The 18,631-nt window shown below is 33.7% G+C and overlaps 1 protein-coding gene across 2 annotated transcripts in view; it reads right to left on the bottom strand.

The window, feature by feature from the left end:
- Positions 1-18,631, bottom strand: part of LOC145292145 (integrin beta pat-3-like) — a 106,029-nt gene that overhangs the window by 41,505 nt on the left and 45,893 nt on the right. For both annotated transcript variants that reach the window (XM_080138272.1, XM_080138273.1), the window contains exons 4-12: positions 17,069-17,142; positions 16,755-16,865; positions 14,182-14,263; positions 13,722-13,853; positions 7,074-7,161; positions 5,769-5,835; positions 3,635-3,721; positions 984-1,064; positions 19-93 (exon numbers count right to left, since the gene is read on the bottom strand). In XM_080138272.1, the coding sequence (XP_079994398.1) occupies positions 19-93; positions 984-1,064; positions 3,635-3,721; positions 5,769-5,835; positions 7,074-7,161; positions 13,722-13,853; positions 14,182-14,263; positions 16,755-16,865; positions 17,069-17,142 (797 nt within the window). The remainder of the gene's footprint in view (positions 1-18; positions 94-983; positions 1,065-3,634; positions 3,722-5,768; positions 5,836-7,073; positions 7,162-13,721; positions 13,854-14,181; positions 14,264-16,754; positions 16,866-17,068; positions 17,143-18,631) is intronic.

Here is an 18,631-nt window from a genome sequence, read left to right as displayed (position 1 = left end):
CAACAAAAAAGTACTTACATTATCATTCTTAATGAATTTGCCCGTGTCGTCCAAGTGACATTTTTCATCGTCTGGAGCCACAAGACCGGCCATCTGAAAATAGCAAAAACAGGACATCCTTAAAGTGCGTTTATTTAATCAACATGTTTAAAGGTTAAACTTCTATTTCAAACTTAAGCGTGATAAACCGAAAACAATTCTTTTAAATTTTGTTAACGGATGGTAATATTTAATGCTATTATAATCAAGCTTCTTTCCTTTAACAATTATAAGAAACCTTTTCAACCAACGATTGTCATGACTAATAACCTGCCACGTAAGAGCTCCTTGTTCGAACTCCTTGGCTTAATATTCACATGCAAAATGAATTGGTACAATTATATTGAACATATAATCAAGGCTTCTGCAAAGAAGGTGGGCTCCCTTTTACTCTAACAACTTTTCTCCATGAACCGCTAAACTTTGGAAAATTCTCCCTGTTTCCTGATTCTCGGATTGTACTAACGAGATGACTAACCAATTTTTATGATTTCAAGTTCAAAGCAACAGCTACAGCAGGAATTGGAATACACCCTACTAAAGCCTGAGCGTCACAGCTGGTGAATTTCAAAAACACAATCTGGAAGGACAACATTTTAGAAGAACGATATGCAATAAAATTCTTTTTAAAATTGTTAAATTTCGTTAAATAGCGAAAGACCACTAAACAACTCTTTAGAAACAAATGTATATTCCTCAAAAATATATCGGAATTTTTTTATATAGAATAAAAAAGGATTTAGAGAAGAACAAACATTAAACGAAATGGAAATATGTCAAGTCTGCAAAAATATGAGCTAAAAAAACACTTTTTTATTGTAGTCTTTACAGCTATAAAAAAAAAATTGAATTCAAAATACACGTAAGAAAACGTCTTACGTCGCGATATTGGGTTGCAAAAAGTCTTTTTGAAATGCAGTTTTAGTTAATATGCATGTACTTACCTTTCCATCCCCGGCGTAGTGAATAAACTGATCAGAAGAATAAATAAGTAAATGTCTGGAAAAGTTGCGCCATCCGATTTGCTGGAAAATTCAAAGGAAAATAACTCATATTAAAACGAATTAACCAACAAAATATATAAACTTTACTATGTCTATCCTTATTGCAGGATGCGTGCAATAAGTTGGTTACTGCAAAATCAAATTTCCAATTTCAAATTAAGGTTAAGAAATTTGATTAACGTGTGAAGAAAATGACGTAAAACATGTAAAATGAAAAGGAGTAGTGAACTCTTTTTGATCATTGGGTCTGCGAAGGAAACTGGCGTTGTTTTTAAGGCCTTTTTCTCTCTCTTCTATGGAAAGTGGTATGGGGAGAAAACTAATGTTTGGTGTTGCGTGAATACTGTATATAGTAATAAAAAATAAGCTATAAAAAGATTAAGAAAAGCAGAACGAATCATACGAGTCATGACATTTGATAGGAGCGATTGCTTTTCTATGAAAATTATTGTTATATGAATCATAGAAAAACATAGATAAAAGAGGGTGAGAAATTATCTTGAAGAAATTTGAGTGAATTTCGCATCAGAAAATTTATTTTCAAACTATCTAAACACAACGATACGAGGATTCCAGTATGACTGCTGACCATATATTTTCTGGACTATAATTGAATCTCTTTTGATTCCGTTTTTTTATTTCTAGCTAAATTATGTGCCACGATAGCTTGATGAACTTTTAATTAAGAGAATTTTTCTTTATCATTTCGATAAAATTTTAAAAACAATTTACAGTGGTTTTTCTAAGCATCCTGTCAATCTACTTAATCTACGAAATAATCGTTTTGTGGCGCCGTTTCAGGTTCGATCGGGATCGATAAAATATATCGAACCTGGTTGATACAAGATTGGTGACTTTTGGAAAATATTAGACGCTGCATGTCATCTCTCCTAATCGCGATATACACGCTGATTGTGATTGAGAATTTCCCATGAAATTCTACTTTTACTTGAAGGCAGAATGGTTATTTGAATCCATTACATATTTTTGTTTTGTTTATGATGGGGGATAATACAAAAAAAGAAATTTTAGTCTTGTGCTCCTGAAAGCTAAGTCATATGTCTAGCTACCCTGATGAATCTCAAGAGTTGAAACATGTATGCACATATGTTGCCAATAATGCTTGTATAAAAAAAGAAAATTATACAATAATATAACTCTGTCTGTTATTGGGTACTGTTTTATAAACACCGGAGTTTCGTTAGATTAACATCAAGAAAACAACATCAATACAATCATGAAAGTCGAAAATGTTCGCGACTATGGAAAATGTCTTTTTACACTCGAACAGAACATTCGAACATTGGCCACCAAATAGATAAAACGGATCGCAAGAGAAACAAACAGGAATTATCCTTGCTGTTTAATAAAACATACATACACAGGATGAGGCAGAATTATCTCCACATTTTGACATGCGATCTTCCATTTAAGTTATTATCTAAATGAAAACATAATTGGCACTTGCATAAGTTAATTAACAACATATAGTTGGGAGGTATTTTTGCCGCAATCTCTTTGTCGCTGTCTCTGTCTCTCTCTGTCACTCTCTCTCTCTGTCTGTCTCTCTCTCTCTCTATATATATATATATATATATATATGTATATATGTGTATGTGTGTGTGTGTGCGTGTGCATGTGCGTGTGTGTGCGCGTGTGGGGGGTGCACGCGTATGCTGGAGGAGTTGTATTGCATGAAGCATAAAAATATTGATCTTGGAACGTAGCTATACTGTTATTCTCACACACGCACACACACACACACACACACACACACACACACACATATATATATATAGAGAGAGAGAGAGAGAGAGAAAGAGAGAGATGTGTGTGTGACTTTATTCTTGATATGCTCAACTGACACTGACAATAATAAATTAAGTAATGTACATTTATGAACGTTTACTGACAATTTTGTAAAATACACGAAGCTTTCCACCATTAACAATCAACACTTATCCTTTAGTGGCCTTGATAAGAAGTGACTCCCTATCAAAAATTGTTTATTGCCAGTTAGTTTACAAATAGAACGGTATCAGTGTGGATCTAATGGTAAGAGACTGTTGCAATAATACAAAGTTATCCGTAATGGTTACTGAAAAAAAGGCGAAGAGTGAAAATCTGAGGAGACTTCGTATCATTTGAACTACTGTTCTCATCTTGAGTGTTATTTTCACAACGTTTCAGTCAATGTAACCTTCTTAAGGTCTATCTTGTCGAAATCGGGAATTTTTCTATCGAACGAGGACATCTGCTCAAAATTTTGAACGGAACCCTTTATTTAATCAATATTGTTAGCATAAGTTCGTTCTGTTAGTCCTAACTAGGTAGACGTCCTAAGTAATTCGCAATTATATTTTGAATGACGGCCGCACTGAAAATTGAGCTTTCAACCTCTGGAAAAGTGTAACTTAGAACTGAAGTATTTTATCCCCCAGGCTATGAGGCTTTGCGAACTAGGGAGACCTATTGTCACTATTTATAATAATTTTTTTATAAGTGAGCGATCATTAGTGATGATTCGGCTGGATACTCTTTTTATGTAACAAATGATACTATAGTCGTTGTCATATCAAATATTTACTAACCTTGCAAACAATGGCCTGCATGAGGCCATCAAGTCCACTTTCAGGCGTGTCTTCACTGCGCTGCGTTTTCGCTTCTGCTACTTTATTCTATGTAAATACCACCAACAGAATGAAAAGATAAAAAAGAAAATCTTTGAAAAAAGTGTATACCGTCAAAAAATATTTTATTTATTTAATAAAGCAATATTATGTATTATTGGTTAATGTTCTAAAATTTTACAAATAGTTTGAAAGTTTTCCTGAATTAATAAAAAAAATTGAAAATTATAAAAAGCTCCACTATTATATAAAAGGAACTTTGTCTGTCTGTGTGTGTGTGTGTTCGTTCCCTATGAACTCGAAAACGGCTGGGCCGATTTTTAGGAAATTTCACACGAACGTACTCTATATACCTGGCAGTGTTCTTAGATAGGTTTTGTGTCGGAATGTCTTCGATAAGTATCGATAATCAATAATAGAAAAAACTCCGATTAAAGAAGAAACAGACGATTTTGACCAAAGTTTACGCCTTACACAGCCTAATATCACTAGTGCATTTAAGAAGTGGAAAGGTCCGACATATGAAACCAACAATAGGTTCTTTGATATAACAGAGGTGCGTTCGAAATGAATGTTTCTGTTTCAAGCGCAATTGTACTATGATACTTGACTTTTTCATTTTAAACTTAAATTCAAACCATCATCACCGCACAAGCAGTAAGGCCAGGCATATAAAATCAACAGTAGGTTCTTTGACATGACAGGGGCGCGTTCGAAATGAATTTTTCTTTTCAGAGCACAATTGAAGCATGGTACTTTAGTTATGCATTTTAAACTTTAATTCCATATATATATATATATATATATATATATATATATATATATATATATATATATATATATATACATACATATATATATATAAACTAGTTTCCTAAAATCAAAAGTAGGTGCACTATAATGCAATGTAGACTACAATGGGATGTGGACTAAGTTACTGCGAAAGACATGTGAAGCTATCTCCCGTTGCACCACGATTGGTTGCTAACTAAAGCAGTCAATCAATGGATTTGATTGAAAAATTTACGATTTCGCCGATTTCGATGACAATAAAAAATATGGGAGTGTGAAATATTTGTTGATCATCATTCAATCCCGGCCAAAGTTAAAAAATGAACAAGTGAAGCATGCATGGTCCCCCGTGAATGCACAGTGAACGAGGCATAAAAATGACTAAGTTCAGCATTTTCTCCTCTCCTATTTAGCCCCAAAAGTCCCCAGGGGACGTCAAATCCTGGTGAAAATTAACAAACGGTGCAGTTTTAGGCATGTAAATTTGAGTTCTTCACCTTACAAAAAAAAAAAAAAAGAAATGACTAAGACAATGATTTGCCCCACTATCCATTTAGCCCCAAAGTCCCTTAAAGCCTTAACATATTTAATTTTGAGTTCAGCACCAAGCAAAATTGCTAAAAAGACATACACAGAAAATTTTGGACAAATATGGTAAAATCGTCCCAAAAATGGAGTGTTTTTATTAGCTCTAAACGAGCCCCTGGGACACATCCAAGAGTTATCACGAAGTATAGAGAAACAAAATTATAAATGAATCAGTGAGTTACAACTTTTCAAAAAGTTTTATAAAAATCCAAGGCATCAAATTTTTTTAATAAGCACAAAAGTGTTAATTTTTAGCTATTTTAACCCGAAAGGCACCCCTGGGGAAGCAACTGAAGTTTTCTTGGAAAATCTGTTCTGTTACTTTTTTTTTTACTGATATCATGTTTAACGTTTGTGTAAAATTTAAAAAAATTCCAAGGCGTAGTTATTGAGAAAAGTGCGGACAGACGAACGGACGAAAGGACGAGGGTGAAATTACAAGGATGAATAGAGTATCTAGGATACAAATCATTTTTTTTTATTGTGTTAGGTTGATCTACCCTACTCCATCACTGTATTGACTCTTCCTGATTCTATGAATAGAGTCGTTATGCTGAATTAGCAGACGTTAGAAAAGAAGTTAATTGAATAAGCAAACTCTGTCAACCCATTACTGTAGTACTTTCTGTTAATGCAGTTTAATTATCTTCTGTTTGTTTAATTTCTTCTCTATCTTTTAAAATCACGGTAAATTGTTAGATTATAATTAACTTACTTTAAACAATGTTATGTTGTTGGTGAGTCCAGCTTGGTTCACAAATGGAAAAGTCTCCTTATAATTTCTATAAAATAGAAAGCAGAGAAATTATTATATGGAAATAAGTGAAACGTGTTTGAATTCAAAATAATAATAAATAAATAATAATTTAATAAACAATTATTATTTAATAATAAATAAATAATAATATATAATATATTAATAATAAATAATAATAACATAGTAAATAAATAATAATTTAATAAATAATTATTATTTTATTAATATTACTATTAATAACAATTCAATGAATAATAATAATAAAAATTAATGAATAAATATATATTATTTGTACATAAAATAAATAATGAATACATAATAAAATAATGCGTAAATAATTGAAAATAATTTTTTCATAAATATTTATTACTTTATAATTAATAATTAAGAAATAAATAATGGAAAATAATAAAATAATAATTTAATGAATATTTATTATTTAAGAAATAATAATCATAAATATTAAATAATAATCAATAAATAATGTATAGTAATGAATAAATAAAAACGTATAATAAAATAAGAATTCATAAGTAGAATTTGTTATACTTTATAATTGATGACAGATGAGTCTCTTAACCTGTCGCTGTTGTGGGAGCGCTGCATTATTTCATGCAACGGATCTTGGGCAAGAATATCTGGCGACGCTCATCTCAGTCATTTGCAAAAATTATCGAATGTGGTGTAAGAGTTCTGGCAATTTGAGGAGATTTGTTATCACCCACATTCCAGGGAACACTAACAGTTCTTATTAGTCAGTAATATCCTAAGAGGACCCGTGTGAGTACTCCTAGAGAGTACAAATGATAATATCACATTTAACATAACATGAATTATTTTTTTATTTAAAAGTAATTAAAATAAACAATTAGAAAAGTACTAATATGGCTACAACCACCATTAACAATTTCTGCACTCTCTGCTTGTGCCGAAATCTAAACGCAAATTCCATGACCAAACATAGAACTGTCCGTCTGTGAAACTCTGTTTCGCTGGCTTGCTTTCCATCTAAATACAACATCATCGTCTACAAGTCGAATATAAACAAGTTCTTGTTGTACTGTCCCCTAAAATACTTAAATTCTATCCAATTTGCACCACTAACGATCACTATGCTATTGTTTCAGTGATCAGCGTGCACCAATTAACCCTTAACCTCGAGTGGCCTTCGGCCCTTGATAAACGACGATTCCCTTATAAAAAAAATTATTACCTTAGAAATTACCCTGGTATATAAAATATAGAGAAAAATTAATATCTTACTTGGTTTGGGTGTAAGGCAGGAAGGCCTTATCGACAAAAGTCCCGAGACCAACCAAATAATTCTTGGAGATGTTTGCCAGGTTTTCGCCTGAAAATAATAAAAAGAAAACGATATCGTATTTCAATCAGCAATTTTATCTTCAATTGTGCGAGGTTTATTTGGAGCTGAATTTTGACGCGTCTTAGTAAATTGACGAAATATTTAAATTAAATATCAAATTAGAATGAAAGTGCTAATCATTTTTTTCTGGAACACAATGCCGTGGAGCTGTTTTCCAATTAACTATAGTAAGGTTGTTTTTAAGTCCAACGTAAACAAGTTCTTGTTTAGACGTCCTCATAAATAATCAAACACTACACAGGACTCAAAATTACTGATCATCATATTAACCATTATCCTCAAGTGGCACCTGGGACTCGGTAAATGGTGACCTCTCTACTAAAAACATAAACAATCATATGGAAGCGAATTGATGTAGTGATTACAGGCGCAGACTATGGGATCAGCGTTTCAGGTTCAGATTCTGCCGAAGCTGCTGTATCATTTTCACTGTATCATTTGGGAAAAGTATGTAAAAGGCTGTAAATGACAAAGTTCTCTCTGATTCTCTCCCCTCTGATCTCGAGCGCGTGGTTCAGTGGGGGAAGATGTGGCTGGTTACCTTTAATGAATCCAAAACCAAACTCCTATCCGTACATCATCAACGCTCTGATCCCCATCTACCATCAATTGTGATAGATGGCTCTCGTCTGGGTGAGTCCCCGTGTTTTGACAAGCTTCTGGGTTTGACCTTTACTCCTGATCTGAAATGGAACACGTACATCAAGTCTGTTGCCAAGGTCGCTGGAAAGATGGTGGGATTCTTCTACCGCTCCAGAAGATATCTCACTACTGATGCAATTCTCTATCTATATAAAAGCCAAGTACGTCCAAGGATGGAATACTGTTGCCATATCTGGGCAGGAGCTGCTAAAAACAGCCTATCCTGCCTTGACAGAGTACAAAATAGACTTCGTGGCTTAGTGGGGATGCCCTTTTCTCTACCCTGCAACCTCTCTCCCACAGAAGAGACGTTGCGAGCCTATCCTTGTTTTATCGTTATTTCCATGGCAGGTGCTCGTCTGAACTCCAATCTCTGGTCCCCCCTCGCCAATCTTTCACGAAAAACACCCGTCTAGCCGAATCCACTGTGAAAAATTTCCCCCACTCTTTATCTGTGCCTAAATCAAAACATAGATTCCATGAACAAAGCTTCTTTCTTAGAACTGCACGCCTGTGGAACTCTGTTCTGTCTGCCTGCTTCCCACCGGACTACAACTTGGATGTCTTCAAGTCCAATGTTAACAAATTCCTAATGAACCGCCCCCTTAATTAAATACTTCATCAAATCTCCACACTAACGTAATGTACTTGCAATAACCCTTATCCCTGAGTGGCTTCCGGGCCTTGATTAGTGGTGATCACTATGTAAAAAAAAAAAATGTATGAATCTATATTGTTCGATAGCAAAGGGGGGGCCCTAAATCAAGGTGGGAGCATTAAAACCCAAGCCGGGAGATCATGTAACTTCCACAAAGGATAGGCATTTCTTCTTTTGACTGTTGACAATAGAAGCTAGACGTCCTTCTCTCGACCAACCTTAGCAGTGGGCGCCAGACGGTGACGGACCAATAACTAAAAGTTGACCTTTTTTTTACACGATATCGCCCCTTGTAATGCTATTCTATCTATCTATCTATCTATCTATCTATCTCGAGGTTTTCTTAACAATGCGAGCATTGACGACAACTGGGGTTACAACAAAGAAAATGCATGGGTGTATGTTATACACTCGAAACGATAAACGGCATTCTACAATATATCCTCCACCCAGCTATTGCATAGTAGAACAGACTAGATTCTGAAGCCGTGGTTGTGCAACTCGTCTAGGAATTCTTGGATAAAGCATTAGTTCTTTTTTATTTGCTTATCGTGGTATTGTTTCAAGGATTAGATAAATAATGTTATTTCAAAAGAGGTGCATTAAAGAGTGCGCAACTCTTGCGTTATTACACATTCAACTTTGCAAGTGATATCCATTGCCTCTCTGCGCAGAAAAGCAGCCTCTCCATCGAAATCAATATTTTTTTATCTTTCAGGTTTGTCGAATCTTAAGTTGAAATGTAACGATGGCTAAGCAGTTAACAAAACGAGCTGATAAAATTGCTGTGTCAAGTTCGAATCCAGTCCGTTCCACAGAAAAAACTGTGACTTAGGATGTTGGAAACTTATACATAATCCCTCTTGTAAAGACCTGATGTTTCTTCCAGAAAGAGTTCTACCTAGAAACCAACTTTGAGCATTGATAAACGATGAATCCCTTGCAAAAACAAAAAAAATATCATGTTAGTCATAACAGATCTTTTAAGCGGAATGGTTAAAATGCAGCAAAATCACTACAAACCACATAAATTAATAGGACTTGATGCCTGAAAGAATATGCAGAAATTGAATTCAGGGTTTAACCTGTAGATTGAATCAGAAAAAAGGTCACCATAAAGGGTTGTATTATAATGCACTTGAAGCTATTGTTGATGCCGACCCGACTACAAGAGTTTGAGAATAAGGCATAAGATTCCATGCGGTTTACGTCTCAATTTATTGTGAGTTGAAAAGGTTTAGAAAAATGACAAAACAACTTTCGCTTGAACTCTCATATCTTTTATAATGACAACAGAACTCGCGTTAGAAAACCCCCAAAGATTGGTTAAAAATACAACTATACAAACCATCATATTCTCAAGAAAACGAATTAATTGCTTGGCCTTCAGGCCAAGATCACAGTGTAGCATCTGTTCTGATGTTACACTTCACCTTTTCTATCCTCGGTCAGGAGAGTAGAAAGCATTCGTGACTGAGACAATTTTTATTTTTGTTTCTATCCAGAGTGTCCTTTTGGGGGGAGCTGAATTTTCCCCACATTAAAAACCGATCTTATGTCTAACTCTGCTTTCGTGGGGAGGCAAGTTAGTAGGAATATGCAGTATTATTTGAGTTAGTATTATTTGGATTATTCGGACTGCTGGGTGTTATTCTCGCAATGTTTCGGTCTATGTAACCTCCGATCTTCTTCAGGTGTATTGTGTCCAGCTCGGTGGTACTCGGGCATTTGCATGGAATTTCGAATGGAACCCTATACATAATTTAAGGGGGTAGGTAGCATGCTTCCATTCTGTCATTAATTAAATAATTCCCAATTGAGTATCGCCTGTAATGAAGATTGAATCTTCAGCCTCAAGAACAGTGCTACTTGGAATTAAATTTTGCTTAGAACTTTATTCGTTATGCGACGGTTCTTGTGACTTACTTTAAGATAATTAGTGCAAAATAAGTTTGTTTTATTTTTGGTCCCCCAACAAAAGAGAGTGGACCTGTAAATTCACACTCGTTCGTTCGTCTGTTCGTACTTTTCTCAATAACTACGTCTTGGATTTTTTTTTTCAAATTTTGCACAAACATTAGACATGATATGAATAAAAAGTAACAGAACGGATTTTCCGAGAAAGCTCCAGTTGGCTCCCTAGAGATGCCTTTCGAGTTAAAATGGCTAAAATTGGCACTTTTGTGCTTATTAAAAAATTGATGCCTTGGATTTTTATAAAATTTTCTGAAAAGTTTAAACTGATTTCTATATAATTTTGTTTGTCTATACTTCGCGATAACTCATAGGCTCTTTTAGGACTAATAAAATCACTCCATTACACTATTTTACTATATTTGTCCAAAATTTTCTGTATATTTACCAGTTTTGCATGGTGCTAAACTAAAATTCAAATATATTAAAGCCTTGGGGACTTTTGGGGCTAAATAGGATGTGTGTGCAAATGATGAACTTAGTCATTTCTTTTTTTTTTCTTTTTTTTTTTGCATAGAGCAGAACTCAAATTTACATATGTTAAGACCTAAAACTGCACCGTTTGTTCATTTTCACCAAGATTTGACGTCCCCTAGGGACTTTTTTGGGCCAAATGGTGAGAGGGGCTAAATGCTGAAATTAGTCATTTTTATGCCTCGTTCATTGTGCACTCACGGGGGACTTGTTTACGTCGAAATCCAAATATAAAAATTATATTATAACATCTGACTAACCAATGAGAATAATCCATAGAGGATTTAAGCACATTAACGATTAAATATGGATGAAATTATATCTTTAATTTTTTTTTCAAAACTTTTCAAAACAAATACAACTTTTCTTAAACCCTGAGGCTTTTCCAAATTCTATCAAAACTACGTAAGTCACACATCAAAGTAAAAAAGAAATATTTGAATGAAATTTTGTAGCAAACATCCTTTATTATTGAATCATTTTCTAAACTATTGACTAACTGTAATAATCTTCTGAGATAACTGTAAACATATTTACACGAACACAAAAGATGTAAATTGAGAACCTTATCAAGCCTGGTTGGTGGTTTTTGTTTTACGGCATATCAACTCTTTTCAGGTTATTTAATGCCGAATCCAAAGATTTTGAAGAAAGATTTTTAATAGAATATATTTGTTGTTTTCAACTCGGTTTCTATTTAACCCATAGTTGGGAGCCTAACAGGTACTACCACTCCGGGTCAGAGTGGACCTGTGAGCAATGGCAATTAAAGGGTGGCTCCACACTCCCCAAAGCCCGCAAGCTGGGCCTCACCAGTGGATATAGTTTAAGGTCATATCCAGGACCTGAGAACCTTATCAACATTAATAACGAAGATGCTTGTCAAGTGTCCTAGTCGACAAGAAAAGGTGATAACCATTTTGTTTTCATTTTTACCGAATTAGAACATCAGTTAATACAAGAAAACGGCATCCTAAGATTGGCTGCAATAGATCCTTATTTAATACCCATTTAGATTGCTATACAATAATGCCTTTCTGAAACTGTCAAATTGTATGACTGTGTACATCATGTTATGTATAGTAAATTAGATCCGTTTAACATTGAATGGAAATTAAATATATAAATTTGTAGAAGATCGAGGTATGTAATTCATTTCAAATCAAACAAAATCGTGAGAGTAATGATCATAGGAAGCCGGTTTATTACAACTGCAAATTTTTCTCGAACCGAATTTACTGCCTTATTTAGAACCTTTCATAACTATGCTTGATCGATGCCAAATCCATGTATCGCTGTGTTACGTCTACATATAATAAGTGTGAAAAAGACAAAAGGAAAAATAATATAAACACAGAAATAAATAATAAAAACGAGACCTTTACCGAACCAAATCGTTAAAGCGTCAAAGTGAGAGCGTTACTAAATATAACCCTTAAAGCTGTCATTTTAATAATTTATTCCTGGTTGAAATGTGTTTTCCATCTTGTCTTTGTTAATACATTTCTGTCTCCAAGGTATTTTATGGTATACCCTGTATTTTATCTCCATTCAACGAAACACTTGTAAAACGTACTACATAAGCATATGAAAAAAATAATATAAGTGTGAAATAAATACATCTGGTTATGGAATGATAACTTACGATATATATATATATATATATATATATATATATATATATATATATATATATATGTTTGTACGTGTGTGTATCTATTTATTAATAGATACCAGTCTGATTTAGGACAATGGAATCACCTAAAATGTATAAGACAGAGAAAAGAAACAAATGAAGACTTTTAAGCGTTTAATGGCCGATAGAATAACTCTCGGATCAGTACTCCACGAATTACCGAGTCAAGACAAGGATGAAAAACATCACAAAAATTGAAAATGCTGTGGTTTTCACTAAAACTTGTATTGATGGCAACTTTCCGTCTAAATTTACACACACACACACACACACACACACACACACACACACACACATATATATATATATATATATATATATATATATATATATATATATATATATATATACAAGGTGACCCAAAAAACGGGCCCCGACTCTAATTAGGCCCCGTTTCTTAGTGTTTTGTCCGAATGAAATGAAACTTTGATCATAACTAGTTTATTATATTCAAAGCATCACATCAAAACACTAGGGTCTTTTAGCCTTTTTTCTCTGTTGACTGTAAAATGCCCAGAAAAACAATTGAATGTCCTCTGTTTTTGTTTGGGGGGGGGGTCACTCTGTACTGAGCTATATTTTTTTGGAAAAAAAAGGGATTCCAGCAGAGTGCTATATTACAAGGAAAAATTCCGAAAATAAGAGCATATTATTTATACTTTTATTTACAGAAAGTTTATATGAGATAAGTCATCGGTCCTGTCGGTTTCAAACCTGACAATAGAGGACCATTTTAGATCTCTATATCAAACTCTCTTCAGCCGATACTCATCGATGAGTATCGGATGCAGAAGCTTGATATGAGTATCTAAAACTGTCCCCTATTATTAGATTTGAAACCGACGGTACCGATGACTTATCTCATATAAACTGTCTGTAAAAAAATATTATATATATATATATATATATAGAGAGAGAGAGAGAGATAGATAGATAGATAGAGAGAGAGAGAAAGAAAGAGAGAGATGGAAACTATTATTACTGTTACAATTTAAGTGTGTATATAAGTTTGTATTAATCTTAATCCGACAATCAATATCTGAAGCCATAAATCATATTATTTGTTTATTAGAATCTTCTTACCTAACTCTTTGGCGACCTTAGCCAAATTGTCCTTGTATCGCCTCATGCTGTTGGTGACGTCCATAACAAAATAAATGTCCAAAGGGAAGTTTTCAGACATCTGCAATTTGAACGTGAAGTTTTGTGGTTCACCTACAAGTCGATGAATCAAAAGAAAACGTGTTAGCGTTTTAGATCATTATTAAAATTCATATTACCTACACACACACACACACACACACATACATATATATATATATATATATAAATACACACACACGCATATATATGTGTGTGTATGTGAGTGTGTGTATGTGTGTGTATTATTAAAATACATTCATATATGTGTTTGTGTTCGTGTGTACATATAAAATACGTGTTTTTTAGATAAGAATAAGTGAGTATGGTTTTCTTTTTCTTTTAAATAAGAGATATTGAAAAGAATTATAATAAATAAATACATAAAAAAATTTTTACTTACCCCTGACAAGTTTCAGGGAAACTTTTTGTGGTTTGATTTGTATCGCTTGACTGTTGTTTTCATAAGCTCGCAATTCCTCATCCTTGAAAGTAAAATGACATTTGAAAAAAACAAAAATTCTATACTAACATGTACATGTATAAATATATATATATATATATATATAGAGAGAGAGAGAGAGAGAGAGAGAGCGTGCGCGCGAGAGAGAGAGAGAGGGAAAAGGAGAGACAAATAGATAGTTCATGATTTTTAGGGAAGTAATTTTAATCATCGCAATTATGATTTATTTTTTTTTTACTCATAATTAAAAGTAGAAAGTAATGCAAAAAAAAGTCACACAACGAGGGATAATTTTAAAAGTGGAATATATATATATATATATATATATATATATATATATATATATATATATATATATATATATATATATATATATATATCAAATGGGTGCAATAAAGGATGTAATGGATATCAAAACGGACAAAACACATTGGCTCGATTGTATTAAAAAATGCTGTGACTAGGCCATAATTAATAATAAATGTAGGCGTCTGCGTCTCCTCCACCGAATACTGTATTTATTTCTCCAACTAAACTCATACATATTTACAATTATTCAGTTCGATCTAATTATTCATCGCACTGTCTACTATTAAAATACCACATTCACTCCGTATATCTATGTAAAATATTCACAATAAGGAATGTGTTCATTTCATTTTCGTTACAATTTTGATAAAGGGGACCGAAGATGAAAAATATCCTAATTTTGTTTTTAAAGAAAATAAATACGAAGTAAATTAGTCGATCCCTCCTAACAATTACTAGTGCAGAATACGTAAATTTTACGAGTAAAAAAAAAAACCCTAAAAGCACGCTAGTACATCTCTACTAGAGGTGGGTTTAATTTTTACTAAATAAATAATAGAAGTGTCATTGGACTGGTATAAAATCCTTTCGAGATAAAAATGAAAAGGAGCACTATGTAACAAAGTATAGACTCTACAGACTGTCACACCGTGGCCCCTCATAGTTGCCTACAGTTTAAGGTTTTGTTAGCTTCTTTTGTTTTGCGGCATATGAACCTTTCTTTGAGGTTTTTTTAAGTCCAAACAAGAGGGGACGTAGGTATAGGTAGATGAGAATCCTACAGAACAAGGCATCTCAGCGTGTATTCAATTGAAAATTTCAACGTCAAACAAGAGGGGACGTAGGTATAGATAGATGAGAATCCTATAGACCAAGGCAAGTCATCGTGTATTCAATTGTTAGCTTCTTTTGTTTTGCGGCATATAAACCTTTTCTTGTTTTTGATATGCCTAATCTGGTAATTTTGGTAAAAGTTCATTTGCTTCAAGTTCTTTATATTTTCAAATATTTATCCATGGTACTTCGTTTGATTGTTTTGTTTTCCGGCATAGCAATTCTTTTCGGCTTATTTAATGCCAAATCGAGTAATTTTGGAAAAATCTTTTACGCTTCAAGTTTTTATATCTTCAAATATTTATTTAAGTATTTAGTTTGGTTGTTCAGTGGAGGAGAATGATTATGTTTTGCAAAGGGAAAGGGAGGAAAATAATGACGTCAATGCCTGGTGTATTTTAGGTCAGGAAGCCGGTACCTTCAGACAGCCTGATCTGGCAATACTTTAGTTAAATGAATCGCGGAAGAAATATAAAAACAAAACATACAAATTCTTGGAAACAAGTCTCATGCGATGCAGTTACTAAAATTATGCTTACGCTTTTGGTTTTGCACATGTTAACCACACTTTCCCTTCCCTTTTTGCGATCAGACATTTTCCTAAATGTTCTTTCCTTGTTCCCAGAGAAGGGGGGGTTTAATGACGTCACCTGAAGTATGGCCATTCGTCTGACTAGTGAGCATATACTTATTTCTATGTTCCATCCACGGTGACCATTTTAGAGACAATTGAATCTTTTAAAATATTTTGTTATTCTGCCCCAAACAAGTTCCAGGGCCACTTAGTCGTGAGGGACCACTATTTGGACCCAGATTTGCAGCGATACTATTTATGGAGTTGGGCAACGAAATTCACTTTGCACTTGAATTTCTGCATATCAATGCAGTCAGGGATGCAGGCGCCCAGGAGGGAATTCCAAAGTGCAGCAGTTCGAGGGAAAAAGTTATTCGAGTAAAAGGCTTTACGGCATTTAGGTATTTCTACAGTGTAGGGGTGGTATTTTGCTGCTTGTCGGGTTTATCAAAGGTATTGTCGTAGAGGGGATACTAGAGCTCAGAGTTCGTCAGAGCACTTGCCATGGAAATACTTGTAAAACGGTCACAAGGATGCCATGTTTCGGCGATGGGACAGAGGTTGGAGTTTAGTTGATAGTTCGGGATGTATTAGGTTGACGATTTCCCAACATTGAACAAAAAATACTTGTGTCTAATATTGCCTTGTTATGCCTCAGTCCTCTTTATTCAAATTGTAACAAACTTAAATGAACATATTCATAATTGGGAAGATTTTACATAGACTAACGGAGTGGATGTGATATTATTATATTTTATCAAATTTTGATCGTGATAAAAACCAAGAAGCGACTTACCTTAAGGATGTCATACCTGCTTTTTGGTCTGACAATATCTTTGGGTTGACATCCATGAAATTTCAAACTCGGACGAGCGTCACAACGGCGGAAATTATCATCATCAAAATCCTGAAACGGTTGGAATAAAACCAATTTTAACGTCTGTATTATTTTAGGTGGTTTAGAAAATAGTTACTGATTTCAGAAACATTTGTTTTGGAAAAAAAATCAACATTCCTTATTTTTAAAATAGTCACATATGACGTAAGCCGCTGCGCAAAATCTACGTACAAAATAAAATCAACTTATTTTTATAAGACATTATGACTTACCCCAGCTTTGCACCAATAACATCCAGATGAAGCTGAAATACAGTCGCCACATTCTGTATGCTTTTGGCAAATGGCTGAAATAAAGACAAAATAAAATTGCATAAACGTTTATTTTAATCTCAATAGAATTATAAAATTTATCTTGAAGGTTTTGATCCGTCAATCACGGTTTTAAACAGGCAGACACAACAAATAACTCTTTGACAGCTTTGATCGAAAGCAACGCTTTACTTGATAAATTATATTGGACTAAATTATGCTTTGTGATATATATTGGTTTGTACTTGAAAGTAATCTAGTGATGGGACAATTCCAATATTTTCCCGATTCCGGTACAATTACCGATTCCGTACTAAATTATCGATTCCGCTACAATTACCGATTCTAATTCTGATTCTCAATAAACCTCTAAATATTTAACTATAAAATTGTCATTTTGTCCCAATTACCGTAAAAACACATGTTAAATATGCATATATTTTCTCAAAAGTAAAAACACCCTTGTGTGGTGGGGTGATCTTTAGATTTTAGTTTTACTGGAAGTTAAAATCAATAAATATTGATTATTTTATTATTACTATCAGCAGTGGAAGAGATAAAGAAATCGTTTGCCATCGAAAGATGTATGCAAATTTTTTTTTTTTCGATTTCGATATCGATTCTGATGCTTAAAAAATTCCGATTTTTCCGATTTTGAAGGTTGGATATTCAATCCTCAATGCAAGTGATACTAAAAAATACAATTGCAAATTACTTAGAACTTCTACTCAGTAATGACTTACGGAACGATTCTCGATTCCGATTTCAATTAATCGTCCCAACACTAAACATTAGAGTCACCATGTATCAAAGCTCGGAGGCCAATCGAGGAGGAGGGTTATGTTAAATAGGATTGAGAAAACCAATGCTTGACGATAGGAGACAATTGTGAGGTAATTTTCTGGCTGAGAATTTCATCCTTAATTTATCCTTTACGTTTCTCCCAATTTATTTTTTCTTGAATATCAAACGGCCCCAATAGACTTTTAAAGCATACGGAACATTTTGCAGCTTTTACGTTCAGTTTTTTTTTTTTTTTCACTTGGAAATATTACCCTGATACGTATTTGTGAGAATACGTAACATTTAGTTATTGAATCAGATTAGAGATTATCTAATTAGAAAACAATTACTGACATTTATAACTACGGCGGACATTTTAAAGGAATTTACTCCTTAGATTTATTAACCAATAGATTTTTTGTTACTTTATTAGTTAGTATAGTAATATATTTTCCCAGGTTGTCATATCATATTAAGAACACTAATACTCTAAACCATTTTAATATTACACATAATAATAACGTTGACACAACGGTTCTTATTATATCATCGAAGCTAAGCAATGCTCGCCCTAATCAGTATTAAATGAGTGACCATTTGGTAATATTAAGGGCTGTATATGCTCTCCTCTTCTCTCGACATTGTTTCTAGGCGTCCTGTGTCGATTCAGGAGAGGTATGGTTAGTTACTGCGCAATACTTGTTTCACAATAACACTTATACGTGCAGCTACCATTTCGGG

This window comes from Euprymna scolopes, chromosome 13 (genome assembly GCF_053919585.1).
Source record: "Euprymna scolopes isolate OS-2025 chromosome 13, ASM5391958v1, whole genome shotgun sequence".
NCBI lineage: Eukaryota > Metazoa > Mollusca > Cephalopoda > Sepiida > Sepiolidae > Euprymna > Euprymna scolopes.
Note: the sequence above shows the minus strand (reverse complement) of the source record. Positions and strands in the feature narration are given on the sequence as shown.